Source organism: Netta rufina (assembly GCF_964035555.1).
Source record: "Netta rufina genome assembly, chromosome: 2".
Lineage (NCBI taxonomy): Eukaryota > Metazoa > Chordata > Aves > Anseriformes > Anatidae > Netta > Netta rufina.
In genome coordinates, this window is record NC_140124.1 from 28927253 (window position 1) to 28947132 (window position 19880).

Genomic DNA, 19880 nt, shown 5'->3' on the forward strand with positions numbered 1-19880 from the left:
TAGAAAGAACAATATAACTCTAAACAAAAATACATTCTAATTTGTTACTGATGGGACCATTCACAGACTGTGATATGATACCAATGTAACCAAGTCCAAAATTTAGAAAAATTTTGCTTGGTTTGCATTCTGAGAGTATTCATTTAGGCATATTGAAGTCAATTAATATATACACTCCCTGACAATGAGGCAAAAAAAATAATACATAAAAGTACACTGTAGATGAAGATTTAGAAGAAGATCTGTATTAAATATCTCAGGGCCTAATGCTGTTTACCATTAAGCATCTAATCTCCTAATAAATAAGGGTAGAAATTCCACTTAGAGCTTATTCATAGAATTCATTCATTCAGAGAATTTATGGTCAGAAGTGAACATCAGAACATGTATTCTAACCCTCATTACATTACACACTATCATATCTTGCTAGGTAAAATGAATTACTTGTATTTAAGTAAAATATTATTCTATAGTGAACAGAACAACTGTTCACTATATGAAAAGAGTTAAAATATGGTGTGGAGAAATAAATGGTTCATTGCTGGTGTTTCAATTACTCAGCACAGTGTGTACATTTCCATCTTAAATCTAGATTTTGGCACAGTATGTCAAACGTAGAGCAATACTGACAAGCCACTGTCAAAACAGCACCCTCAGTAAGATGACAGAGCAGGTACTTAGAATAGAAAGGAAGACCCATTGAATAATATTGTGTATATCCACAGAATCTACTGTCTCCAATAAAACCACATTAAAAATCTATGGGATGCTTCTGACTTTCAAATTCATGGAAATTCTAAAAATACAATGAAAATAGTAGCAAAGCAGTATGTTTGCATCCTGTTTCTCTAACAATGTTTTACATTCTCATATCCCTAGGCATCCAACAATTACTCTGTGGTTTTTAGTTGTCAGGAGCTGTTTATTCCAAGATGATTGTCTTCTCCCCTCTTGTACATTTGTTAACAGCACGTGCTCTAATTCCAAGTTAATTTATCAAGACAACTATGTATAGCTCATTATCCATATATGTGATATTTACAGGATATTTACAGGTGCTCTGCTGCTGAAACCCTTACAGCTTCCTGTACAAAAACAACTACATAGATGCCTTTCCAGTAACACAAGAAACAGCCTGTAGCTGTGTATGCTTCCAGCTGCTCCTCAACAAACAAGCTAAAGGTTGCTTATGGGCCTTCATCTCTACAACCTGCCCTCTCTGCGTTGCCATCCTTTCCTGAAACTGCTCCACCATAGCCACAACCATCTTCACACTTACCTTCCTTTCTGCCTTTTGTCTCATGAAGCATCAGAGAACCAAACAGATGCTTTCAAGGCTGTTTCTTAGTGTATTACAGGGTCAACAAACTGAGCTGCCGTTGTATACACCGGAATTGTCTATTTTCTGTCTGACAGCATATACCTCAGGGTGACTTGCCTGCTTCTCCAGATTAATGGTGTAAAGAAAGTGACAGGCTTATGCTGTTTTTTGTAACCCACTTTCTTCACATGTAAAAGGACAGTGAGAGCCCATAAAGTGGAAGGAGACATTTATTGCATGATTTAGGATATGAACACTGGATTAGGAGGTTTCAGGACTGGGAAAGACCAACGAAGTAAAATTGCCATCCCAGAAGAGCAGATTCTATGCCTTTCTCAGCCAGTAATTTCTGAGTATCACTTGCTCATCAACCTAAATGCTCAGCCAGCCGTTCTCTAGTCCCTGGGCATCTGACTTAAGATTTATGGTCAGTAAAAACACAGTGGATGTGCTCTAAGCAGATACAGGTATACAAGAAGTAACCTGAAAAATCAGGTATGATATACATCAAACTGCAAGTCTGAAATTAGTGGGGCAATTCAATAATTTTGGCCTACTAACATCTCTCTTGCCTCAGTTGGAAGAAATAAAATCTCAAACTCTCCCAAACATGCAAGTTGGTAAAGTATAACAATGAGATCATCATGGAAACTTCCAAAAGTGTTTCATTCATTATGAAATATGGATTGTTAAGTATTGCACAAAAGCACAGAATCAGTGAGGATGAGAAGAAATAATAAATAACTACCCTTTGAGAAGGACAGCTGTAAAATAAATGAAATGCAGCTACACCATTAAATGCATAAAGGGGCTAAACCAAGCTGCCCAGGAAATGTTCAGCATATCTTAAATTTTGGGTGCTTTTTGTTCCCACCACTAAGTCCCATTGCTATTATTGTGTACTGTGATTACCCATCAAAGAAATAAGTCCTGAATACAACTAAAACTTTACTGTTGCTTCTTGAATTATCACTTTAAATCATCAATAATGGTCAGCTTCTCAAATAGAACTCTACCACAAAGATGCTGCAAGGGAATAGCAACCAAGCAGTTTTGGAGACTGCAGCCAAAGAGCTGGCAGGTACTGCTTCCTACTTCATCTCCTCCAATTTCTCCCTCCTGTACAGACAGGAGCTTCTTGGTCCCAGCTTAAGCAAGACAAATAAGCTACAACCAAATTATGGGGAAAAAATAAATTAAAATAAAATAAAATAAAGTAAAATAAAAATTATTTTTCTGTGTGTGCGCATTTTGTTTGTTTTAATAGCTACTTACAGCCTTGCAGAACTGCTTTACATATAGTCCCATTTACAGCCATTTGAGCTAATTCCTGGCAGTCGCAGCCTGTCACCATAACTCTGGACCAACCACTAAAGGGCAATGTGATGTGCTTTGCCAGTGAATTTCAGAATGTTTGTTGAAGTGTAGAAACATACAGGTCAAGAAGAAACTCTAGTTTTGTTCCATGTTCCTACAGTTACAAATGCCTATGTCCATAACCTGCTCCTGTCACTCTGAATTTCATATCCTTTCCCCAGTCCAGCAGGATCTTAACAAAACTTCTCAGTAAAATGGTTGTTAGCATGCTAATACATTGCTAAAGCAAAATATTTTTTCCTAGGCTTGTACAAAAATGGACAATACATTTTTGCTAAAATTTCCCAAAAAATTTTGCTCAGGAAGACAATTATTAAGGAATGGTTGAGAACAAATGATAAAATTCTGGTAAAATAGAAGCAAGCAAAAACAGAGTATACATTGTAATGGAAAGTGATAGACCTAACACAAGGCACGAGCATCATAACTTGCAATAATGAAAACAGATTTGTAACTCAAAGTGAATTTTTACACATTACATTTCTCTGTGTTGCCAGTTTTAAGTGTAACGTCTCTCTGTGGGACCTCTGACAAATCCCACTTGCACCAAAAAAAAAGAGGAAATATTTCAGCGGATCAACACTGTCCCATCCACTAACAGCAACACTGTTTTGGTCTTGTTACATATCCAGGGCAGTCATTTTAAAGTCAGATTTAATTACTGAATTCTCTCTTCTTCACCATTTCTATTTTAAAAATATCTTAAATGCACAAGAATTTCAGATTAAAGGAAACAAAAAGCAAATATAAGCCATGTAACATGTACATTATTGCAGAATGAGTAATACAAAATCTAATGTTTCATCCTTCATAGGAGACGATGTATTGTTCACTAGGCAATAAAGTGTATAAATTACACTTTGATTTTCTTTTTTCACTTCTCTTCACCATGCCTGGTGTGCTGATGTGTCTAGAGAATTTGACTTTTTGAAGTTTTGCTGACAGCTTTACAGAATCATTTTCTCTGGAGCACCCTTCTGAAACTTGTTTTTTGTAACCCCTTTTATACTATACCAATTTTGCTACCTCTGCAAAAATCTTACTCGCCTGAGGGTTTTTTCTTCTTTCAATCATGCTGCCAGGGGGCTGATTGTTTCTGATTGCCAAAGTCAAAACTCACTGAAAATGAACTATTCAAGCTGAGGAGCATTTCACATGAGCACAGCAGGTTATCCAGTCACCTTACTTGTCTATATTATTTAGTAACATGGCTGCTATTGATGGAGATTATAAAATCATTTTTGCTGGCTGCACTGACAACTCAGGTAGAAAAATAATTCTATTGTTTGAGATTCTGGAATTGTAATCACTGAATAAAGCATATGACCACAGAGTGGAGAACACAGTATAAAAGAAACAGATTAATATATGGATGACATGTAGAGGTTGGTCTCTAAAGGCCAAGATGTCAGTGCTAGAATTTCTCACAGGAATCATTTAATCAAATTCTCTTGTTTTCATTATGCAACTGGAAAAAAAAAAAATCCATGTTGAATTTGGTGGGAAGACTATTACATTATAAATCCTTTGTACATTTACAACATAAAATTATATCCATTAGACATCACAATATCCACTGCATCATTTGTATCATTTTCCCTGTCATGAAGAATTGTTCCTACATTGTTTCACTGCCTCAGGCAACAGAATTTCATCCATTTCCCTGCTACAGTCTGAATATATGGTGCAAATACAGTATGCTGAGGCATCTGAAATTAAGACAATGTTACTGAGCTGAGTGAATTCAAGAGTGAGTTTAAAGATGATAAGAAAAGTACATCATCAACTGCCAATTATACTTTCTCTTTCTTGTACCACCTGTCAGTGCCTCAGGACAGGAAAATTCCTCCCCCAATTTTTTTTTATTTTATTTTTTATTTTTTAAGTACTGTAGTTCCATATGATTGTTTAAACTTAGAAAAAAATGTGGATATTCAAACAGAATGTCTGGCTGCTAGCTACTAGCCACTAATATGTTTAATAAATGATTCACTGCATTTAAAGGGTAATTATGTTCCTGAGCTGGGGCACAGCATAAGCTGTGTGATGTGAATCTGGGGGAAAGGCAAATTCTTCCTGTAAAAGCCCTGAGACAGGGCTGCAACCAAAACCCAGGACTGCCTGAGCAAGGTGATTTTGAGATTCCTTGTATGGACACTTACTCAAGCACAGTGCAATTCTGAAAGAAGAATTCTGTAGAAAATCAGAGCTAGAGAAGACCTTAAAAACTATGCAGTCAGCCTCTCTTCCCCAACCAAGGGTTACTAGAGGCGTACATTCCTGACACGTGCATTTCTGACTTGTTCTTAGAAACCTTCAGAGACTTGTGGTGACAAATTCTCCAGGCAATCTTTTCCAGAGCTTCACCATATCCCGTATTAGAAAGCCTAACCTCATTCAGTTACACTGTGATTAAACCCATCATCACTTTTGCTCTGCATCCATAATATACGGAGAATAGTTCATTCCGTTATTCCTTGTGATGGGTTTTTACATACTCATAGATACTTCACATCTTCACACAGATGCCTCACCTTCCATCCAAATAACCCAAATCTTCCAGTTCTTTAGTAGTAACATCTGGAATTACTCTGACCAGTATTTGAGGGGTGTGCTTTGTAGTCACACCATAATATCCTGCCATGGAGAAGTAAAAATTTTGTATGAATTTGAATTTTTGTGTTTAAATATACTTGAAAGATGCTTGCCATAATTGAAAACCTGTAATACACAGTTTCTAATAGGAAAGGTTGAAGTCACTGCAAATTCTTTGATTGAACGTTTAACTGGCATAACAGAAACTCCAAAGGAAAAACCCTGAAAAAAGCTCATAAACGCCTACCTAGCAGCAATGGGTGTCAACCTGTTTCAGCAACGTATCTTATTCATTTCACAGCTGAAGTAAACCTGATTAATCGTGTATTGTACTGGAGGGAAGAAAATAGAAAGAATCACATCATAGACAGAAAAAGGCAGAAGAAATTGAAAGAAGATTTCAAGTTGGACAAAAATATTATGGGTGATAAGAAGGGAGAAAACATAAGCTAGCAAGAGAATGCCAGGTAAAACAAACAAGTGGAAAATTATATAGCTGCAGAAAAGCACTTGGAAGCCTGTGGAAAGAGTTATGGAAACATCTATGACTACTTAAACTCTTTAAAAGTAAAATTAAAAAAAAAAAAAAGGAACAAAGTGAATAATATTGGGAATGAAAAAAAAGGTAGGACAAAGGTGCAATAGAAAAAGAAAAAGAGGAAAAAGAAGAAAAGAGTGGGAAAAAGTACATGCAAGAAACAGACATTTCAGTCTCACTTCTAGTGATTTTGCCAAAGGAAGCAAGAAGGACAAATAATATTTCATGTTCTTTTTTTCAAAACAAAGGTACTGGACAGAATAGATGCTGCCTTCTCACGCAGCCTTTTCCTTCCTGTTTTCTGCTTCCATCATGTATCAGACCCAGTCCGCTTTCCTGTTACTTTTACAGGCAGAGCCTCACAGGCAATATCATCATCCATTCCAAACATGCACGACTTGTTAAAAACCTTCAGGTAAAAGCCTGCCTCAATCTACAGGTACAGAGCACACATTTGATGAATATCATCAAAGCTTTCCCCCAAAAGCATGTAGACAAACAGAGGCTATAGAGTTAGCATAGTTTACTAATGCACATTTATGTGATGCTTACTATGATCAACATCATAGCTTGCATGTTTCTTGTCACAGAAACATTTTGAAGAGGGATGTTTGCATTCGAAGTAGTGCATGTGCTGCATTAAGATTCAGGCTTGCATAAAATAAGAACAGTGTGTGCCTATGCTTGCTTTACCTTAAAGCAAAGAGAGACAAATAAAGATGTGCAAGTTAATAAATAGTGATTACCTCAGAGCAGCAGTTTTCCCATTTCTGTGAGTACATGTAACCTGCCTTGTTTGATACCCAATTTGTATGTCCCAATATTTGCTCTCCTGTCTATTCTGTCTGTTTCGATTCCTCTTCTTCTTAATTAATTCACGAGCCTCAGGATCCCGAACCGCCTTTTCTCTGTCCTTTTCTTTGTCTTTGTTCTTCCCTCGTTTCCTTGCTTGTCGTATTTGTCTTGAATGGGGCACTGAGCATGCGCTCCACGGTCCCACATTTAGGCTATACAGGCTTTCTTCAGCAGCACATGGGCTAGACTGGCAGATCTGAAATTCAGTGAGGTTAGGGCAAGCAGACCCACCAAACTGCGGTGGAGCTACCACGTGCCGAGTTCGATGCTGAAGCCCGCTGCCGCAGGTCTTGGAGCACTCCGACCAGGGGGCGAATTCAGCCACGATGCAATCCTGCCGGCACGGGATGAGGCACGCCTGCTCCTGGCGGGGTTTGGGCTCAAAGTACTCACAGATAACATCCTCAGCCGGCACCCCATTGGACTTCTGGATGCAGGTGATGTCCCTTGTCTGGATGCCATCCTCCCCCCTGAGGCACTCCTGGGGCTTCTCATGGCTGCGGGAGAGGACGGGCCGGCACTGGTTCCAGCTACCAATCTGCCAGTCATACAGCTCCTTGTGCCAGTCACAGACACGGAAGCAACTCTGCTGGTTGTCCGGCCGCTCCGGCTGCTTGCAGTTGGTGGGCAGCGTCGTCCAGCCCTCCACATGGGCACACCACACTGCCCGTGTCTGGATGCCACCTGGACCACACTCATCTCCCATGCATCTCCCCCATGGACCTGAAAAACAAGAGAAGACACTAACGTTGCACACATAATTGTTCTTTGGCCATGGTGTTAAGCCAGCCTCGGAGAACCAGTTCTGTATTTCCAACACCTCTAAGAATTTCAAGTCTTGCAGAAACACAAAACAAATACCGGGTTACTCTTCATCTCTTATGATTACGGATACATTTTACTTTTTACCCTAGACAAATTGAGTATTTAAATTCAAGAACGTACACAAGAGTTAATCTCATTAGAGAACTAAGAACTGAGTGGTGAGAAAGTCATCATGTGGTTTTGACTAACAAAAAAGGAGACAAAGTCCTTCCCCCCAAAACATGAATGTAATCTCTCTCACTTGCATGAATACCCTTTCTTGGACTGTTTTGGGTGTTGCTTCATGTTTCTACTGTACTCTCTTTGTACTCTCATGTCAACAAATAACCCATTCTCTTTCAGCTGTATTGTGCAAAAGAACAATATAACAAGAACAACATTATACATTTTGAAAACAAAACAAAAACAGAGTTAATTTCAGGTAGACCACTTCTGTTCTTTCCTCTATTATAATTCCTATAAAAAATAAACAACAAAACTTAAGAAGTGTTTGTTCCAGACAATCTGTGAAATGATTATATGGAACAAATTGTTGAAGACAGAGACATACCAACTGGTAACTCTCCAAAGAACAGAAGTTATTGCTTTTTTTAAATTTCTAAGGTCTGTGATAAATACACCACACATTATTATACTTAGTGACAACCAAATCAATGGAAACCTATATCCTCAAAAGCTCATACGGTTGCTTTTTCAATTATTAAAAACCATGATATTCACCAGGCTCAACTCACTAAATCAGAGAGTAAGGAATTGTATTTTTCCTTATTTTTTAAGGCTCCCCCTCACACAGCTCTACCTTAGAAAGTGTTGTTTACACACTGTGCATTGACTTACTACGGAAAAGGAAAAGTGCAAGCAGTTCAGAAAAAACAAAACAAGCAAAAAAAACACCTATAACAATTTCCCAAAGGAAAATCGTCTACCTGCAGACAGTTGGTCACCCAGAAGGCTTTTCTTTGACTATGAAGTCCTTAAGTTCCATGAAAAATCTGGGACCAATCTACTCAATCCTTATTCATCTGAATGACCCCAATGACCGTACCAAGACTATCAGTGTGAGTAAAGTTGCAGGAATTTCAGGGTTGAGTCTATATTATTTCCAAAGCAGGTTAATAAAAGAACTGTGGTACAGCACAAGAGCAAGGTAAATGAACTATGGTGACAAAAATTATTTAAAGCACCTTCTCTTTGAATGACTGGAAGGCATATGAAGTCATATTTTAGTACTGATTTCCTTGACCCTCAGAACTCTCACTGATTTCAACACAAATATCAGCTCTTGCAGCCCGGAAAGCCAACTGTATCCTGGGCTGAAGATAGAAGCATGGCCAGCAGGTCGAGGGAGGTGATTCTGCCCCTCTGCTCCACTCCTACGAGACCCCACCTAGAGTACTGCATTCAACTCTGCGGCCCAGCTGGCTCTAGGAGAGATAGAGAGCAATGACAGTGGCAGAGACCAATTCAGTACTCAGAAACTGCCCCAGTATTTTTGTTTGCTTGTTTGTTTGTTCAGATTAAGTTTGAATTAGGGTTTACAAAATTTAGTTAGAGACACAGAAAAATAAATAAATATTAAATAGACGCATTTCAATTTCCATTACAGCAAGTTTACCCTCCTTTTTTTCTAACCAGCCTTCTACAAATGACATAATCACTGTTGCACTTAATTTAGGTGTATTCACACTGAGATGAAGTATCATTTCTCCAGAATACCACTTTGAACATTTGCTAACTTTAAAAGAATAAAATCTGCAGAAAATCAATAACTAACTAAAGCAGAGATATTAATATAAAAGTGACTGAAATAAAGCTAAATTATTCACCTTGCAAACTACAGATTTGTCTTATTAGATCACTGCACCTTGTGTATACCACATGCGTTCACTGAAATAACCCCTCTTCTTAAAGATGAGGTCTTTACTGTAATTCAGATGAAGAGTTACTGCTTTGGAATTCTACCAAATTTCCAATCATTAATTATCCAAGCAAGCACATCATCTAAAACCAACGTTTGGCATCTAAGTGTTTTCAATCCAATTCATTGACATGCTTATACCAATGTGAATGCTAAAAATCTTAGGTTCAGTGTATTAACTACTACCTTTAGCAACGTAAAAAAAAAAAAAATAAATTCCATATGTGAACGTGGTAATTGGGAAAAAATAAGTTCTTTTCACTAGATTAAAATAATGTTGTTTTCAGAACAGGATTTTCAATCCAAAGTAACAATGCAGTGCACAGATAGGCTTGTGTCTTAAACATCATTATTCTGCTTTTGCTGAGTAGTGTGCAATTTAAGAAAAGCCAATGAACAACCAAAGGCATTGATATGGCCCTCTGAGAAAATGATGTAGGTTTATGTAGTTATAAACACATAGCTAATATTACTGACATATCAGATCCTCCCCCTTATCTACGTAAGTTGATTTTTAAATTAATTTTTTTTTTCTAAATTAATTTTTAATTTAAAATTATCTGTTTAGGCCAGGCTAAAAGTGTTCCAGCAGCTTAAATTTTCAGTCTGCTGCATGCTTCCTTGTATGACATAGCATGGCCCTAAAGTCAGACACAGCTTTTGGCAGATCTGCGTAGGGTCTCTCATTAGTTAGCTCCCTCAAAAGAATAAGGAGCTTCCACACTTAAGCAAACCAATCTGCATTTGTGCAGAACCTTAAAAACTGGGGTGGATGTAGATGTTAAAGAAAGAAAGCTGAAAGCAAAAGCAAAAACTAAAACTTAAAAAAGCAGGTAGTAAGACTTGTACACCATTCTCTGCTCACTGAGCCTCAGTGGGGTGCTTCCCACCTGTATGGTGACCTTCTGAGTAGCAGCAAACTCTGTCCTGATGTCTCCAATCTCTAGAAATCCTTCTTTTCCCATAGTTAGGCATCTACTCCCTACCCCTCACTCTCAAACTTTCTTTCTTTTCTATGCTCACTATCTTCACTACCTTTGTAGATGGTTCTAGGCATCTTCAAGGCATTTAACTACATTTAACTTCAAGGCATTTAACACCATCAAAGATTAAAAAAAAAAAAAAAGTAACTGGTACTGTTCTTCACAACTAGCCACATTTCTCCTTGGGGTTCTGGAGAATACATGTATAGGGAAAAGAAAAAAAACAAACATTTCCATATTTAGCGCTCACTTAAAACGAGACGAAGTTTCAAGCACACTTCCAACAAATTAATCACAGACTACCTATGGATATCTCAGCAATCTCAACACCTAAATTTAGCCCAGTTATCTTAATGGGGAATGAAGGCAGGGAGATGAGGCAAGAGATGGAAACAGGAATTCCCATTTTGTTACATTTATTTAGATTTAAAAAAAATGGGGAAAAATAGAGATGGACAAATTTCTAGCAATACGATCAAAAAATTACTTCGATCAACATTATTCTGAGAAGTAGCAGATCCTTTTTTATCCTTTTTTTTTTTTTTTCTTTTGAAAGCAATTTCAAAATCCATATTAGCAAAAACTTCCACTAGTTTTCAGTGGAAAAAACTACTTTCACTACTTTCAAATCTCCAGTTAAGTTTATTCCACATTTTTGGGTAGGACCATAAGTCACTTTTATTAACCTCAAGCACCTACCAGAAGAGTGCTATTGCAGTACATTTGCCATACAGATCATGCAAAAAGAGAGAGAAAAAAGATCATTTGAAATTCCCTTTACAGGTACCCATCTCTATCTCCAGATTATGAAGAGAGCATACAATAACTCCCATAACTTAAGTGGCCCCAAACACATTGCAAGGATCAATACCAGACATGGCTCATTTGAAAATAATCACAGAAAACATGCAAAGAAATGTCTCTGAACCGTGTAAAATGGCTCTGCAATTTCATCCAAATAACAAGAAATTCATCCCAAAGTAGTCTTAATCCACCGTCAATTTTTTTTCTCCTTTCTCCTTGGAAGAGAAAGCACCCAACCACATGTTTACAACACTCCTTTGACCAATGGTCAAGACATCACTGAAGATTCTCAATACATGATAAAAAAATAATAATTTGTGAAGACAGAGATTTTGAATGATCCTCGGAGATATAAGAAAACCAAGTACAGATCACCCATGACATTTTTTTTTATAGTAAATTATTATTACAGGCACATAATAATTACACATTTTCCTATGCATGAAACTGACCTGCAGCTTGAAATTCATACACGAGACTGCAGAGAACATGAGTATAGATAGACTGACATCCAAGAGATCTCAGGAGGAAATCAGTTTGTGTTCAGCATGGGCCAATGACATTTTTAAATGTGAAATTTGGTGGGAAAATTAATCTAGCAGAAACTAGAATTATAAAAGCATTGTGAATGGGTACCAACCAATGACACTGATATGACCCTCTGAGAAAACTACTTCTCAGCACCTCTAGGGTTATGCAGTTATGAACACATAGCTAATATTAGTGATGTACTGGATCCTCCCCCTTATCTATGTATAAGTTGACATTTATCTGAGAAATAAATTAAAAATGCATCTGTTTGGAGTATGAGACTATAAGTATTCTAGCAGCTTACACTTTTCACTATGCTGCACGCTACTTTGTGTGACCATAACAGGGCCCTGAAGTGACACACCTTTGGGTGGATCTGGATAGATAGATAAGCAACTCTGCAGTGCATGAGAGAGAACAACAGAAGATGTACAGACTTTCAACCACCACACTATGCATAAAGGCTGCAGGGGGTGGGAGTTGGCTGCTCTTTCACAAATCCTCAGCTGATGCTAAGCGCTAGTAACAACGATAGAAACTCTTTAGAAAAGCTGTCAAGCCTAATCAAGGCCTCATATGATGTTTTAATTTGTTCTCTATGAATATTCCTTAGGTTCTCTGCCCCGTTGAAGCAGTTTGTGCATGCTTGCTTTCCTTGCTGTGCACTGGTCCAGCTACAAGTAGGCAACTGGATATACATGCACTTCAACAGTTCAGTGCTGAGGAAAAATGCTACTGTTGTGAACACAAAATAGTGCTTCTTGGCATTTTGTTTTGAACAGATTTAGATGGACATGTCATGGGTTACACGGACTGAGCTGCCCTTGTACCCAGAAAATACCATAATTTATCTGCATATTGTTTAATCAGCATATTAGAAATGGCAATTAAAGAAATAAATAGAAAGCTTGTTTCTTTTTCTGTTGTTTGGAGTTGTCACTGAGGTCATTGTGAGTTTAAAATGTCATCTGTAATTCTTTGTCTTCTAAAGAGATTACCGTAAAATACAATATTAAGATCCCTCCTAAGCTTCTAGAGGATTAACATTTATTTTTGTTTGAGAGCAGGAAAGGAAGTGAATTAACCATTACTGCAAGTTTATTCTGAAATTTCAGGGAGAGATCCTAATGGAACCAAAAAATCAAGACAAATACCCCAATGAAGTCCTGATAACTTTGCAGCTGAGAACAAAGGAAGCTATCATAGAATTTAGTATCTTATATATTAACGCTGTTTCAGATAGTTAAATTAATATTATTTAAAAAAGAAAAACAAAACTTATTTTGAACTTTGATCCTGGGCAAATAAGGCTATGTGAAAATCCCATTAGCTTTTGTTCCCATATAAATATAAAAATACAAAAAAGTCCCAGTCTATGCCTAAACAACAACAACAAAAACTCAAACTGATTTCTTTTTATATTTTGATGTACTTTCAGTGAGAACTGTTTTTGACCCATTCTGTGTTACTCGTTTGGTGTCTGTAAGTAGCATTAACAGTTTAATGCCAGAGAGAGACTCGGACTGCACAACACAATGAGCAGATTAGTTTTTAGTATTTTGAGAGGATTGTATTTAAAGAGACTATTGGGAGACTGATTAGCAGAAATCTACTTTTCTTAAGTTTAGAAACAAGGTAGCCCTACAAAATATTGAAGACCTCAAATTTTCTTCATATTAAGGCTGTGATGAAGGCCAGAAAGGTTAAATGGGCGACACAGAGCTGGGAGTCAGAAAGACAGAAGTATTACAAGATACAGCTCAAGACTACAAGACTAAGCAGCAAATCTCAAGAGAGGTCAAAAAGACACAGATGAAAAAATCTTTGAAGGACTCAGGGGACATCCAGGAATGCAAACTGCAGCCTCTTATAGGGGAGCCAGTCAAAGAGCAGAACAAACAGCAGGCCACCAAGAATAAAATAGGCTCAGAGCAGCAGCCAAAATCACTGACAGGTCTGCTTGACTAAATAAAAACACAAGAAACATCTGTGTAAGTTGATGCAGTATACCTATATTATCTATATTTGCTTTACACAGTTATGGTGACAAAGGAAAAAACACTGCAGCAGCAACGGGTATTTTTATCACAGACAGCATGTAACTGTGAAGGTCTCATCAGGGAAGTGGGTCTCCCTGATACATTGCCTATTACAATGACAAGTAATACAGCAAAATGGTGCAATTCTAGATAAGTTATCAATAAGTTTTTTTTTTTTTTTTAATTTTTATTTTTAATATAGAATTTAATATAAATGCTGCCAACATGACAAGCTGGCAGGATTTGGAAACACAGATTCAATAATTTATACTATCAGGAGTGCCAAGACAGCAGAAGAACACTGATAGACAAAACCTTGATTTTTTTTTGCGTCATTCCTGCCCCTAGCAAGTCTCCCTGGGAGCTGCAGGACTTGCTTCATGCTCTGTGAGCCAGCACACTCTCCTCTACAGGAGTGCTATAGATCACCTTGACTGTCATTTCTATTCAATGCTTTTGTCTTTCTTGGCTCTAAGGTTGAAAAGAACATACAAGGTAGTGTTTGATTCACGATATGGAGGTGAGATAAAAGGGGAAAGGATGCTCAACAGAATAAAACACAGCAATATTTGGAACTCAGAGGAAGATAATGGAGAATCAAATGTCTACAAATGATTACACTCCAAGGTCAAAATTTTTGTTTCCTGAAAGTATACAGGAGAGTGTAAGCCACACTGCAGTTCAAGAAGTTTCAGAATCTAAAGGACAAGTTCAATGTCCTAGGTTAACAGGGAAATATAAAAATTAACTCTAAAAATACAGCAATGAAGATGAATCCAAGATACAAATTTCATATTACCCTAACTTTCCAGAGCACAGTGTATCCCCAAACAATTGAATGAAAATAAAACCCAACTTGAAACTATATAAAAACAGCCATTTTTAAATCTTTCATGCTGTGCATATTTGCACATAAACATTAAGGCATTTTTGTAAGTGTGGGCCCTTTAGTTTTTCACCTATCAATATCCTTTGGGAAAATACACAATACACAATAATATTCCTGATATTATTAACAGTACAGTAAATAACATTATCAATTTAATTCGAAATTTCACAGAAAAACATGATATAATACACATAAAATAAATAAAGAAAAAAAGAAAAACTGTACCAGTTTAAAATTCTGACATTGGAAATCACAAAAAGCATAACACTTAGTGTTTCCCTAACTGAACATTTCATATTATTACCTATCAAATTGCTGGAACCAAATTTTACTTATTTTCCTTCATCAAGTACTCCTTTTGTGTACTAGAAAACTGGTCTCTCTAAAACATGGTTGTGCACTCCATAAGAAAAAATTTGAATTTAATGTGCTTTTGCAATAACGGAGTAATAGAGAAATATTTTTTTCGTCTGTTATAAACATGGAGAGAGACAAAGGTTCTATTTTTACAATTCAACAAATACATAAAAAAAATAAAATGGCATTGATATAATTTTCCTTTAATATAATGCTAGTTCTTCCCCAGACAGTCAGTTCTGAAAACATAATTCAGCACTTCAGACAAACAGAACTCCTTACATTTGTTACTGTTTAATATTTATTTTGTTGTTCTATGCTGTACAAACTTGGATCTTCAAATAAACTGCATCAGGGTTCATACTTTCCATACCATACTTCTTCCCAAGGTAATGTTAATGTAAAGAAGCGTAACACCCTGAAAACCACTGTCTATACCAAAGCTACTGAGAGCCTCCAGCTCACAGTAGTGGTGCAACTTGATAATCTGAAATATATGCTAGCAAGTATGCAAACATGAAAGGCTGACAGCTCACAGTGCAGAACTATCTGGCTTTGTGTTGCTGTCATAACCTGTATTGAAACCTTTTCCTTTAGGCTTATCATAAACTTAACCTAATTCTCAAAATATTATTCAGATTTTAAATCTTTTTTTTTTTTTTTTTTTTTTTTTTTTTAAGCGTTGCTTCCTTTAACTATTCATTTTTTCTTTACATAGTATAGCAGTAGCAGCCAAAATGAATATTGAATGAATACACGAAAGGAATACTTAATGGAAGCAGCATGCTTTAAAGAGAAATAGAACTGCTATTTTCTACAAAGCAATTATGTTGCTTTGAGCCTCTAGTCACATTATAATACATGTAAATATTTTTGATATTGTAAGATACTGAATACAGTTTCTTTTTGCCCACAGTCTGTTTACATATAAAGCTAGTTCCTGAATATTTCTTTGTTTCATTAGAAGTGACGTTAAACCATATTACTGTATTCCTCTCCTTATGTTCACTGAAGTTGCAGTGCTGACTGAAAAGCCAGATAACACTTTCCTGGTAAAACGACAATTCCCATACACAGCAACAGTCTCATAGGCTTCATAAATTGGATGAAAGGCTTCATTAACCTTTGCTTGCATCCATCCCATATGCATGGTTTGGTTTGGTTTCTCATTATTGACACTTGAAAGCTGCTCTGTGTCTCCTCCTAGGACTTGAGTTAGACCAAGTATACCTTCCTAGCCCAGTGCCTAGCTACAGTGACGAAAAGGAGAAGATTGAAGAGGGCACAGGAAGATGGTGAGCATGTATGATGTCTTCCCTGTTACTCTCCAATCTTCCCAGCATTTTCAGCTTACACATCACTTTAGATATGTTGGTACAAATTTTAGAATAAATGGAAACTCCTAGATTATACCACATTCACCTAACATTTCTCACATACTGGACAAAAACAACAACAAAAATCCACAGAACAATTCAATCCCATGAACAGCAAAGCCAATTATGAGCAAATCTGTGAAATCTATAGTTACTTCCAATTATTGTAACTACAATTATAAGTTAACATTTTACAATGAAAGCTCTTTCATAATAATACATCAATATTGGAGGTCCAATACAATGATAACATCACCACAAATGATTCTTATCGGTGTCCTTGTAGATTTTTACTGTTCTGTCTGCATCAAAATCTAACTGTAAGGGACAAATTATTGAGAAAACTGATTCAGGATATACTGACTATTAAAGAGGAGGATTTGATTTGCATAGTCTAATATAAAGTTTTCCCTTTTGTTTTGAACTAAGACTCACTGTTTTCCCTGTCATCATTTTACATTCAAATCACTCACAAATATCAAATTCAGTGAAACTGCTGTATTTTAACTGAAATACAACTAAGAAAACCTCTCACTTAACCTGAAAATCTCTTTGCTAGTGCTATTTGCAGTGACTATATATGAAAATAGAGGTTTTTTTTGTTTGTTTTTTGTTGTTTTTTTTTTTTGCACTAATTCAACCAATTGAGGCTTGCCCTTCACTTTTCATCGCAGTGAACCCCAATTAGATCTAGAACCACAACTAGTCCATTTGATGACACTTCAAAATCAGCATGTGTTGCAGCACCAATTCCTGCGTACTATTAGAAGAGTTTATTTCTGTGCAGAGTTCAGTGAAATCTCATGGTAATCAGACATATTGAACAGGTTACAGGGACTTTAAATCAGTTCACTTCTATCATGAATAATTTTGCAATTCCATTTATTAAACATGATTTTCTTCAGCAGTACATGCATGCTGATACATTAAAACGAGAAGAACAAACATTTCTGAGAAGAAATGCGAACATTTCTTGAATGAACGAACATTCAAGTGAATGGTTTTATTTTTATGCTTCTGTCTCATTTTCTGCCCTTTTATTTCTCTTCCTTGTTCATTGCAGCCTCCTGCTGTGGTGCTGATGGCCAGAAGTGCTGGTTGTGAGGCTGCCGCTACCACGGGGCACATCCATCAGCACAGGCCACAGCACTTGTGCCAGCCCAGCGGTTTGCAGTCCCAGTTTCTACTTACAATAGCCAAGGGCAAACAAGTCAAAAACCTTCCTGAGATATGAAGAAATTTACTGCTACAGCTTTTCAGAGAGAATTCAACTAGGCTACTACAGCCAGACATCAAAAATTACATGTAATATCTGTGGGCACTCACTTTTTTAAAGGGTCAGACTACCTGCATGATATAATGTTAGACATGGTAGCAGGAAATTGGTTAGAAGAAAAAGACTGCAATTTAGTTGCATAAAGTCAGAAAAAAAAAAAAAAAAAGAAAAAAAAGAAAAAAGATTTAGGTTGTACTCCTAGCCTTGCTGCTAGCCTGCTGGATGATCTACATACACCATTCTTGTCTCCTTGCACTTCACTTTCTTCTATGTAAAGTAGGGACAGCAATATTAAATTTTAAAGCCTATTTAGATGTATTGATGAAAAACTGTGCATGAAGTAGCAGTAGGAATACAGTTTCCATCACTGTATCTCTGCAAGCATATAGTTTACTCAATATCTTTCCCTTGAGTTTCATCCTAAATCCCTGTTATGTTGCAAGGTGTGTTTTAATAAGCAAGCAAGAAATCCAGACAGTAAGCAGCTCCTTTCTCTTATTTTTGATAGAAATCTTATTCACAGAGCACAGCACACATACTTCTCATCTGCATCTTCACTCTGCCTCCTTGGTCACAAGAGAGCTAATATAGCTATTTGAGGATCAAATACGAAGATTTCTCATCTCTCTGGATTCTTTAGAGTTGTTTTATTTGCCAGTAATGTAATAAAATAAAATAGGAGACCTGAACTTCATGAATACAGCTTAGATAATGTTCTGGACCTGTCCTCATTTTCGTTTTCTTCTAGTTCACTGATGCAAAGCAAAGTTTCATAAAACTGCCTCTAAGTACAGAACATTAGACAGTGTTTCAATTTTATATATTATTTTTATTTACCTTTAAATATTTCATTATTTAAATTGCCTATGTGTTGGACTAAAATAATCAAGTCATAAATCTTTTGAAGTGCACTATGACTTTATGTCTTGCTGGGAGACATTCTCCCAAGCATATTCTCTGTTCATTTATTATTCATTATCAGCTGCAGTTTGGTGAATTCCTATGAAACCCATTTTCAAGTTTTAAATGGCACTTTCCCCTAAAATTGTGGTGCTTTCATTTTATAGACATAGCACTCAAAACTATAGGAAGTCTATGGGAAGGAAAGCCAACTAAGCCATGAGGATGTGTTCAAAATACAGGTGCCGGTAGAGATCAGATGTGGATAGATTTATATTGGTTTTAAGGAAATCTAGCCAGGATAGTACAAAACTAGTCACTGCACTGTATGCAAAATAAATGTCTTCATTTGAGCACTTTATAATTGATCATTTTAATTCCACACACAACTAAGATAAATAATTCAAAAAAAGTATATATTAGTTCCATCTGGCAAATGTGTTCCACGTATATATTAAACTAAATGTTTTTGTCTATTTTTGTGACGTTGGAAATATCTAAAACTCTATGTATTTTTTTTTTTTTCCAAATTATTTTGGAAATAAGCAATAATTTCTATGAAATATTAATGTAAGAAGTTATTTGAACATTTCAGGCCATATCATAACTTTGCCTTTTAAACAGAACTCCCTGTTAATTACAGAAAGGACTTGCACTTAAAAAATACAGACAATATGGCATTATCACACTGCTCTATTAATAAAACACGTTGGGTTCTTGTAATAATTAAGTGGATCACTACTGCAAAATTTAAGAGAACAAGTATTTTAAGGAGCTAAGGAGTGCATCACAAGAATATCAGAAATCTCTGGGAGCTTTTTTGAAATTCCTCTCATGAATCAAAGAAACAGAAGAGAGGAACACAGAAACTGACCTCTGCTTTAGTGTTCTGTTCTATCACAAAAAAAAAAAAAAAAAAAAAAAAAAAAAAAAAAAGGCTTACATATCCATTGCTAGTACCACCTTTGATTTCTGAATTTACTTCACAAAGGTCGTTTTGTAACTAACACTGTAATTTTAGTAGATACTGCTAGGAAACAATACCTCTTTTATTCTTTCATCTTGATGGACACATCCCTAAATAGTGGGTGGGATTTTTTGTTTTATTCCCAGTATCACCTTAAACATTATGTAGATTAGTTGCTATGTTGGCAAACTTCCCAGTTAATAGATGGCGACAGATGGAGAAGGCATTAGATGACTGCAAACATGCAAAGCTACAAGGGTGAGGAAGTAACAAGGCATAGGGGCAAACTGCATGACTCTCTACAGAAAGGCAAACACAAGAAATGGATT

The 19880-nt window shown here is 36.5% G+C and overlaps 1 protein-coding gene across 1 annotated transcript in view; it reads right to left on the bottom strand.

The window, feature by feature from the left end:
* THSD7A (thrombospondin type 1 domain containing 7A) overlaps positions 1–19880 on the bottom strand; it is a 286290-nt gene that overhangs the window by 123524 nt on the left and 142886 nt on the right. The window contains exon 5 of the mRNA XM_084281506.1: positions 6578–7409. Within this exon, the coding sequence (XP_084137632.1) occupies positions 6578–7409 (832 nt within the window). The remainder of the gene's footprint in view (positions 1–6577; positions 7410–19880) is intronic.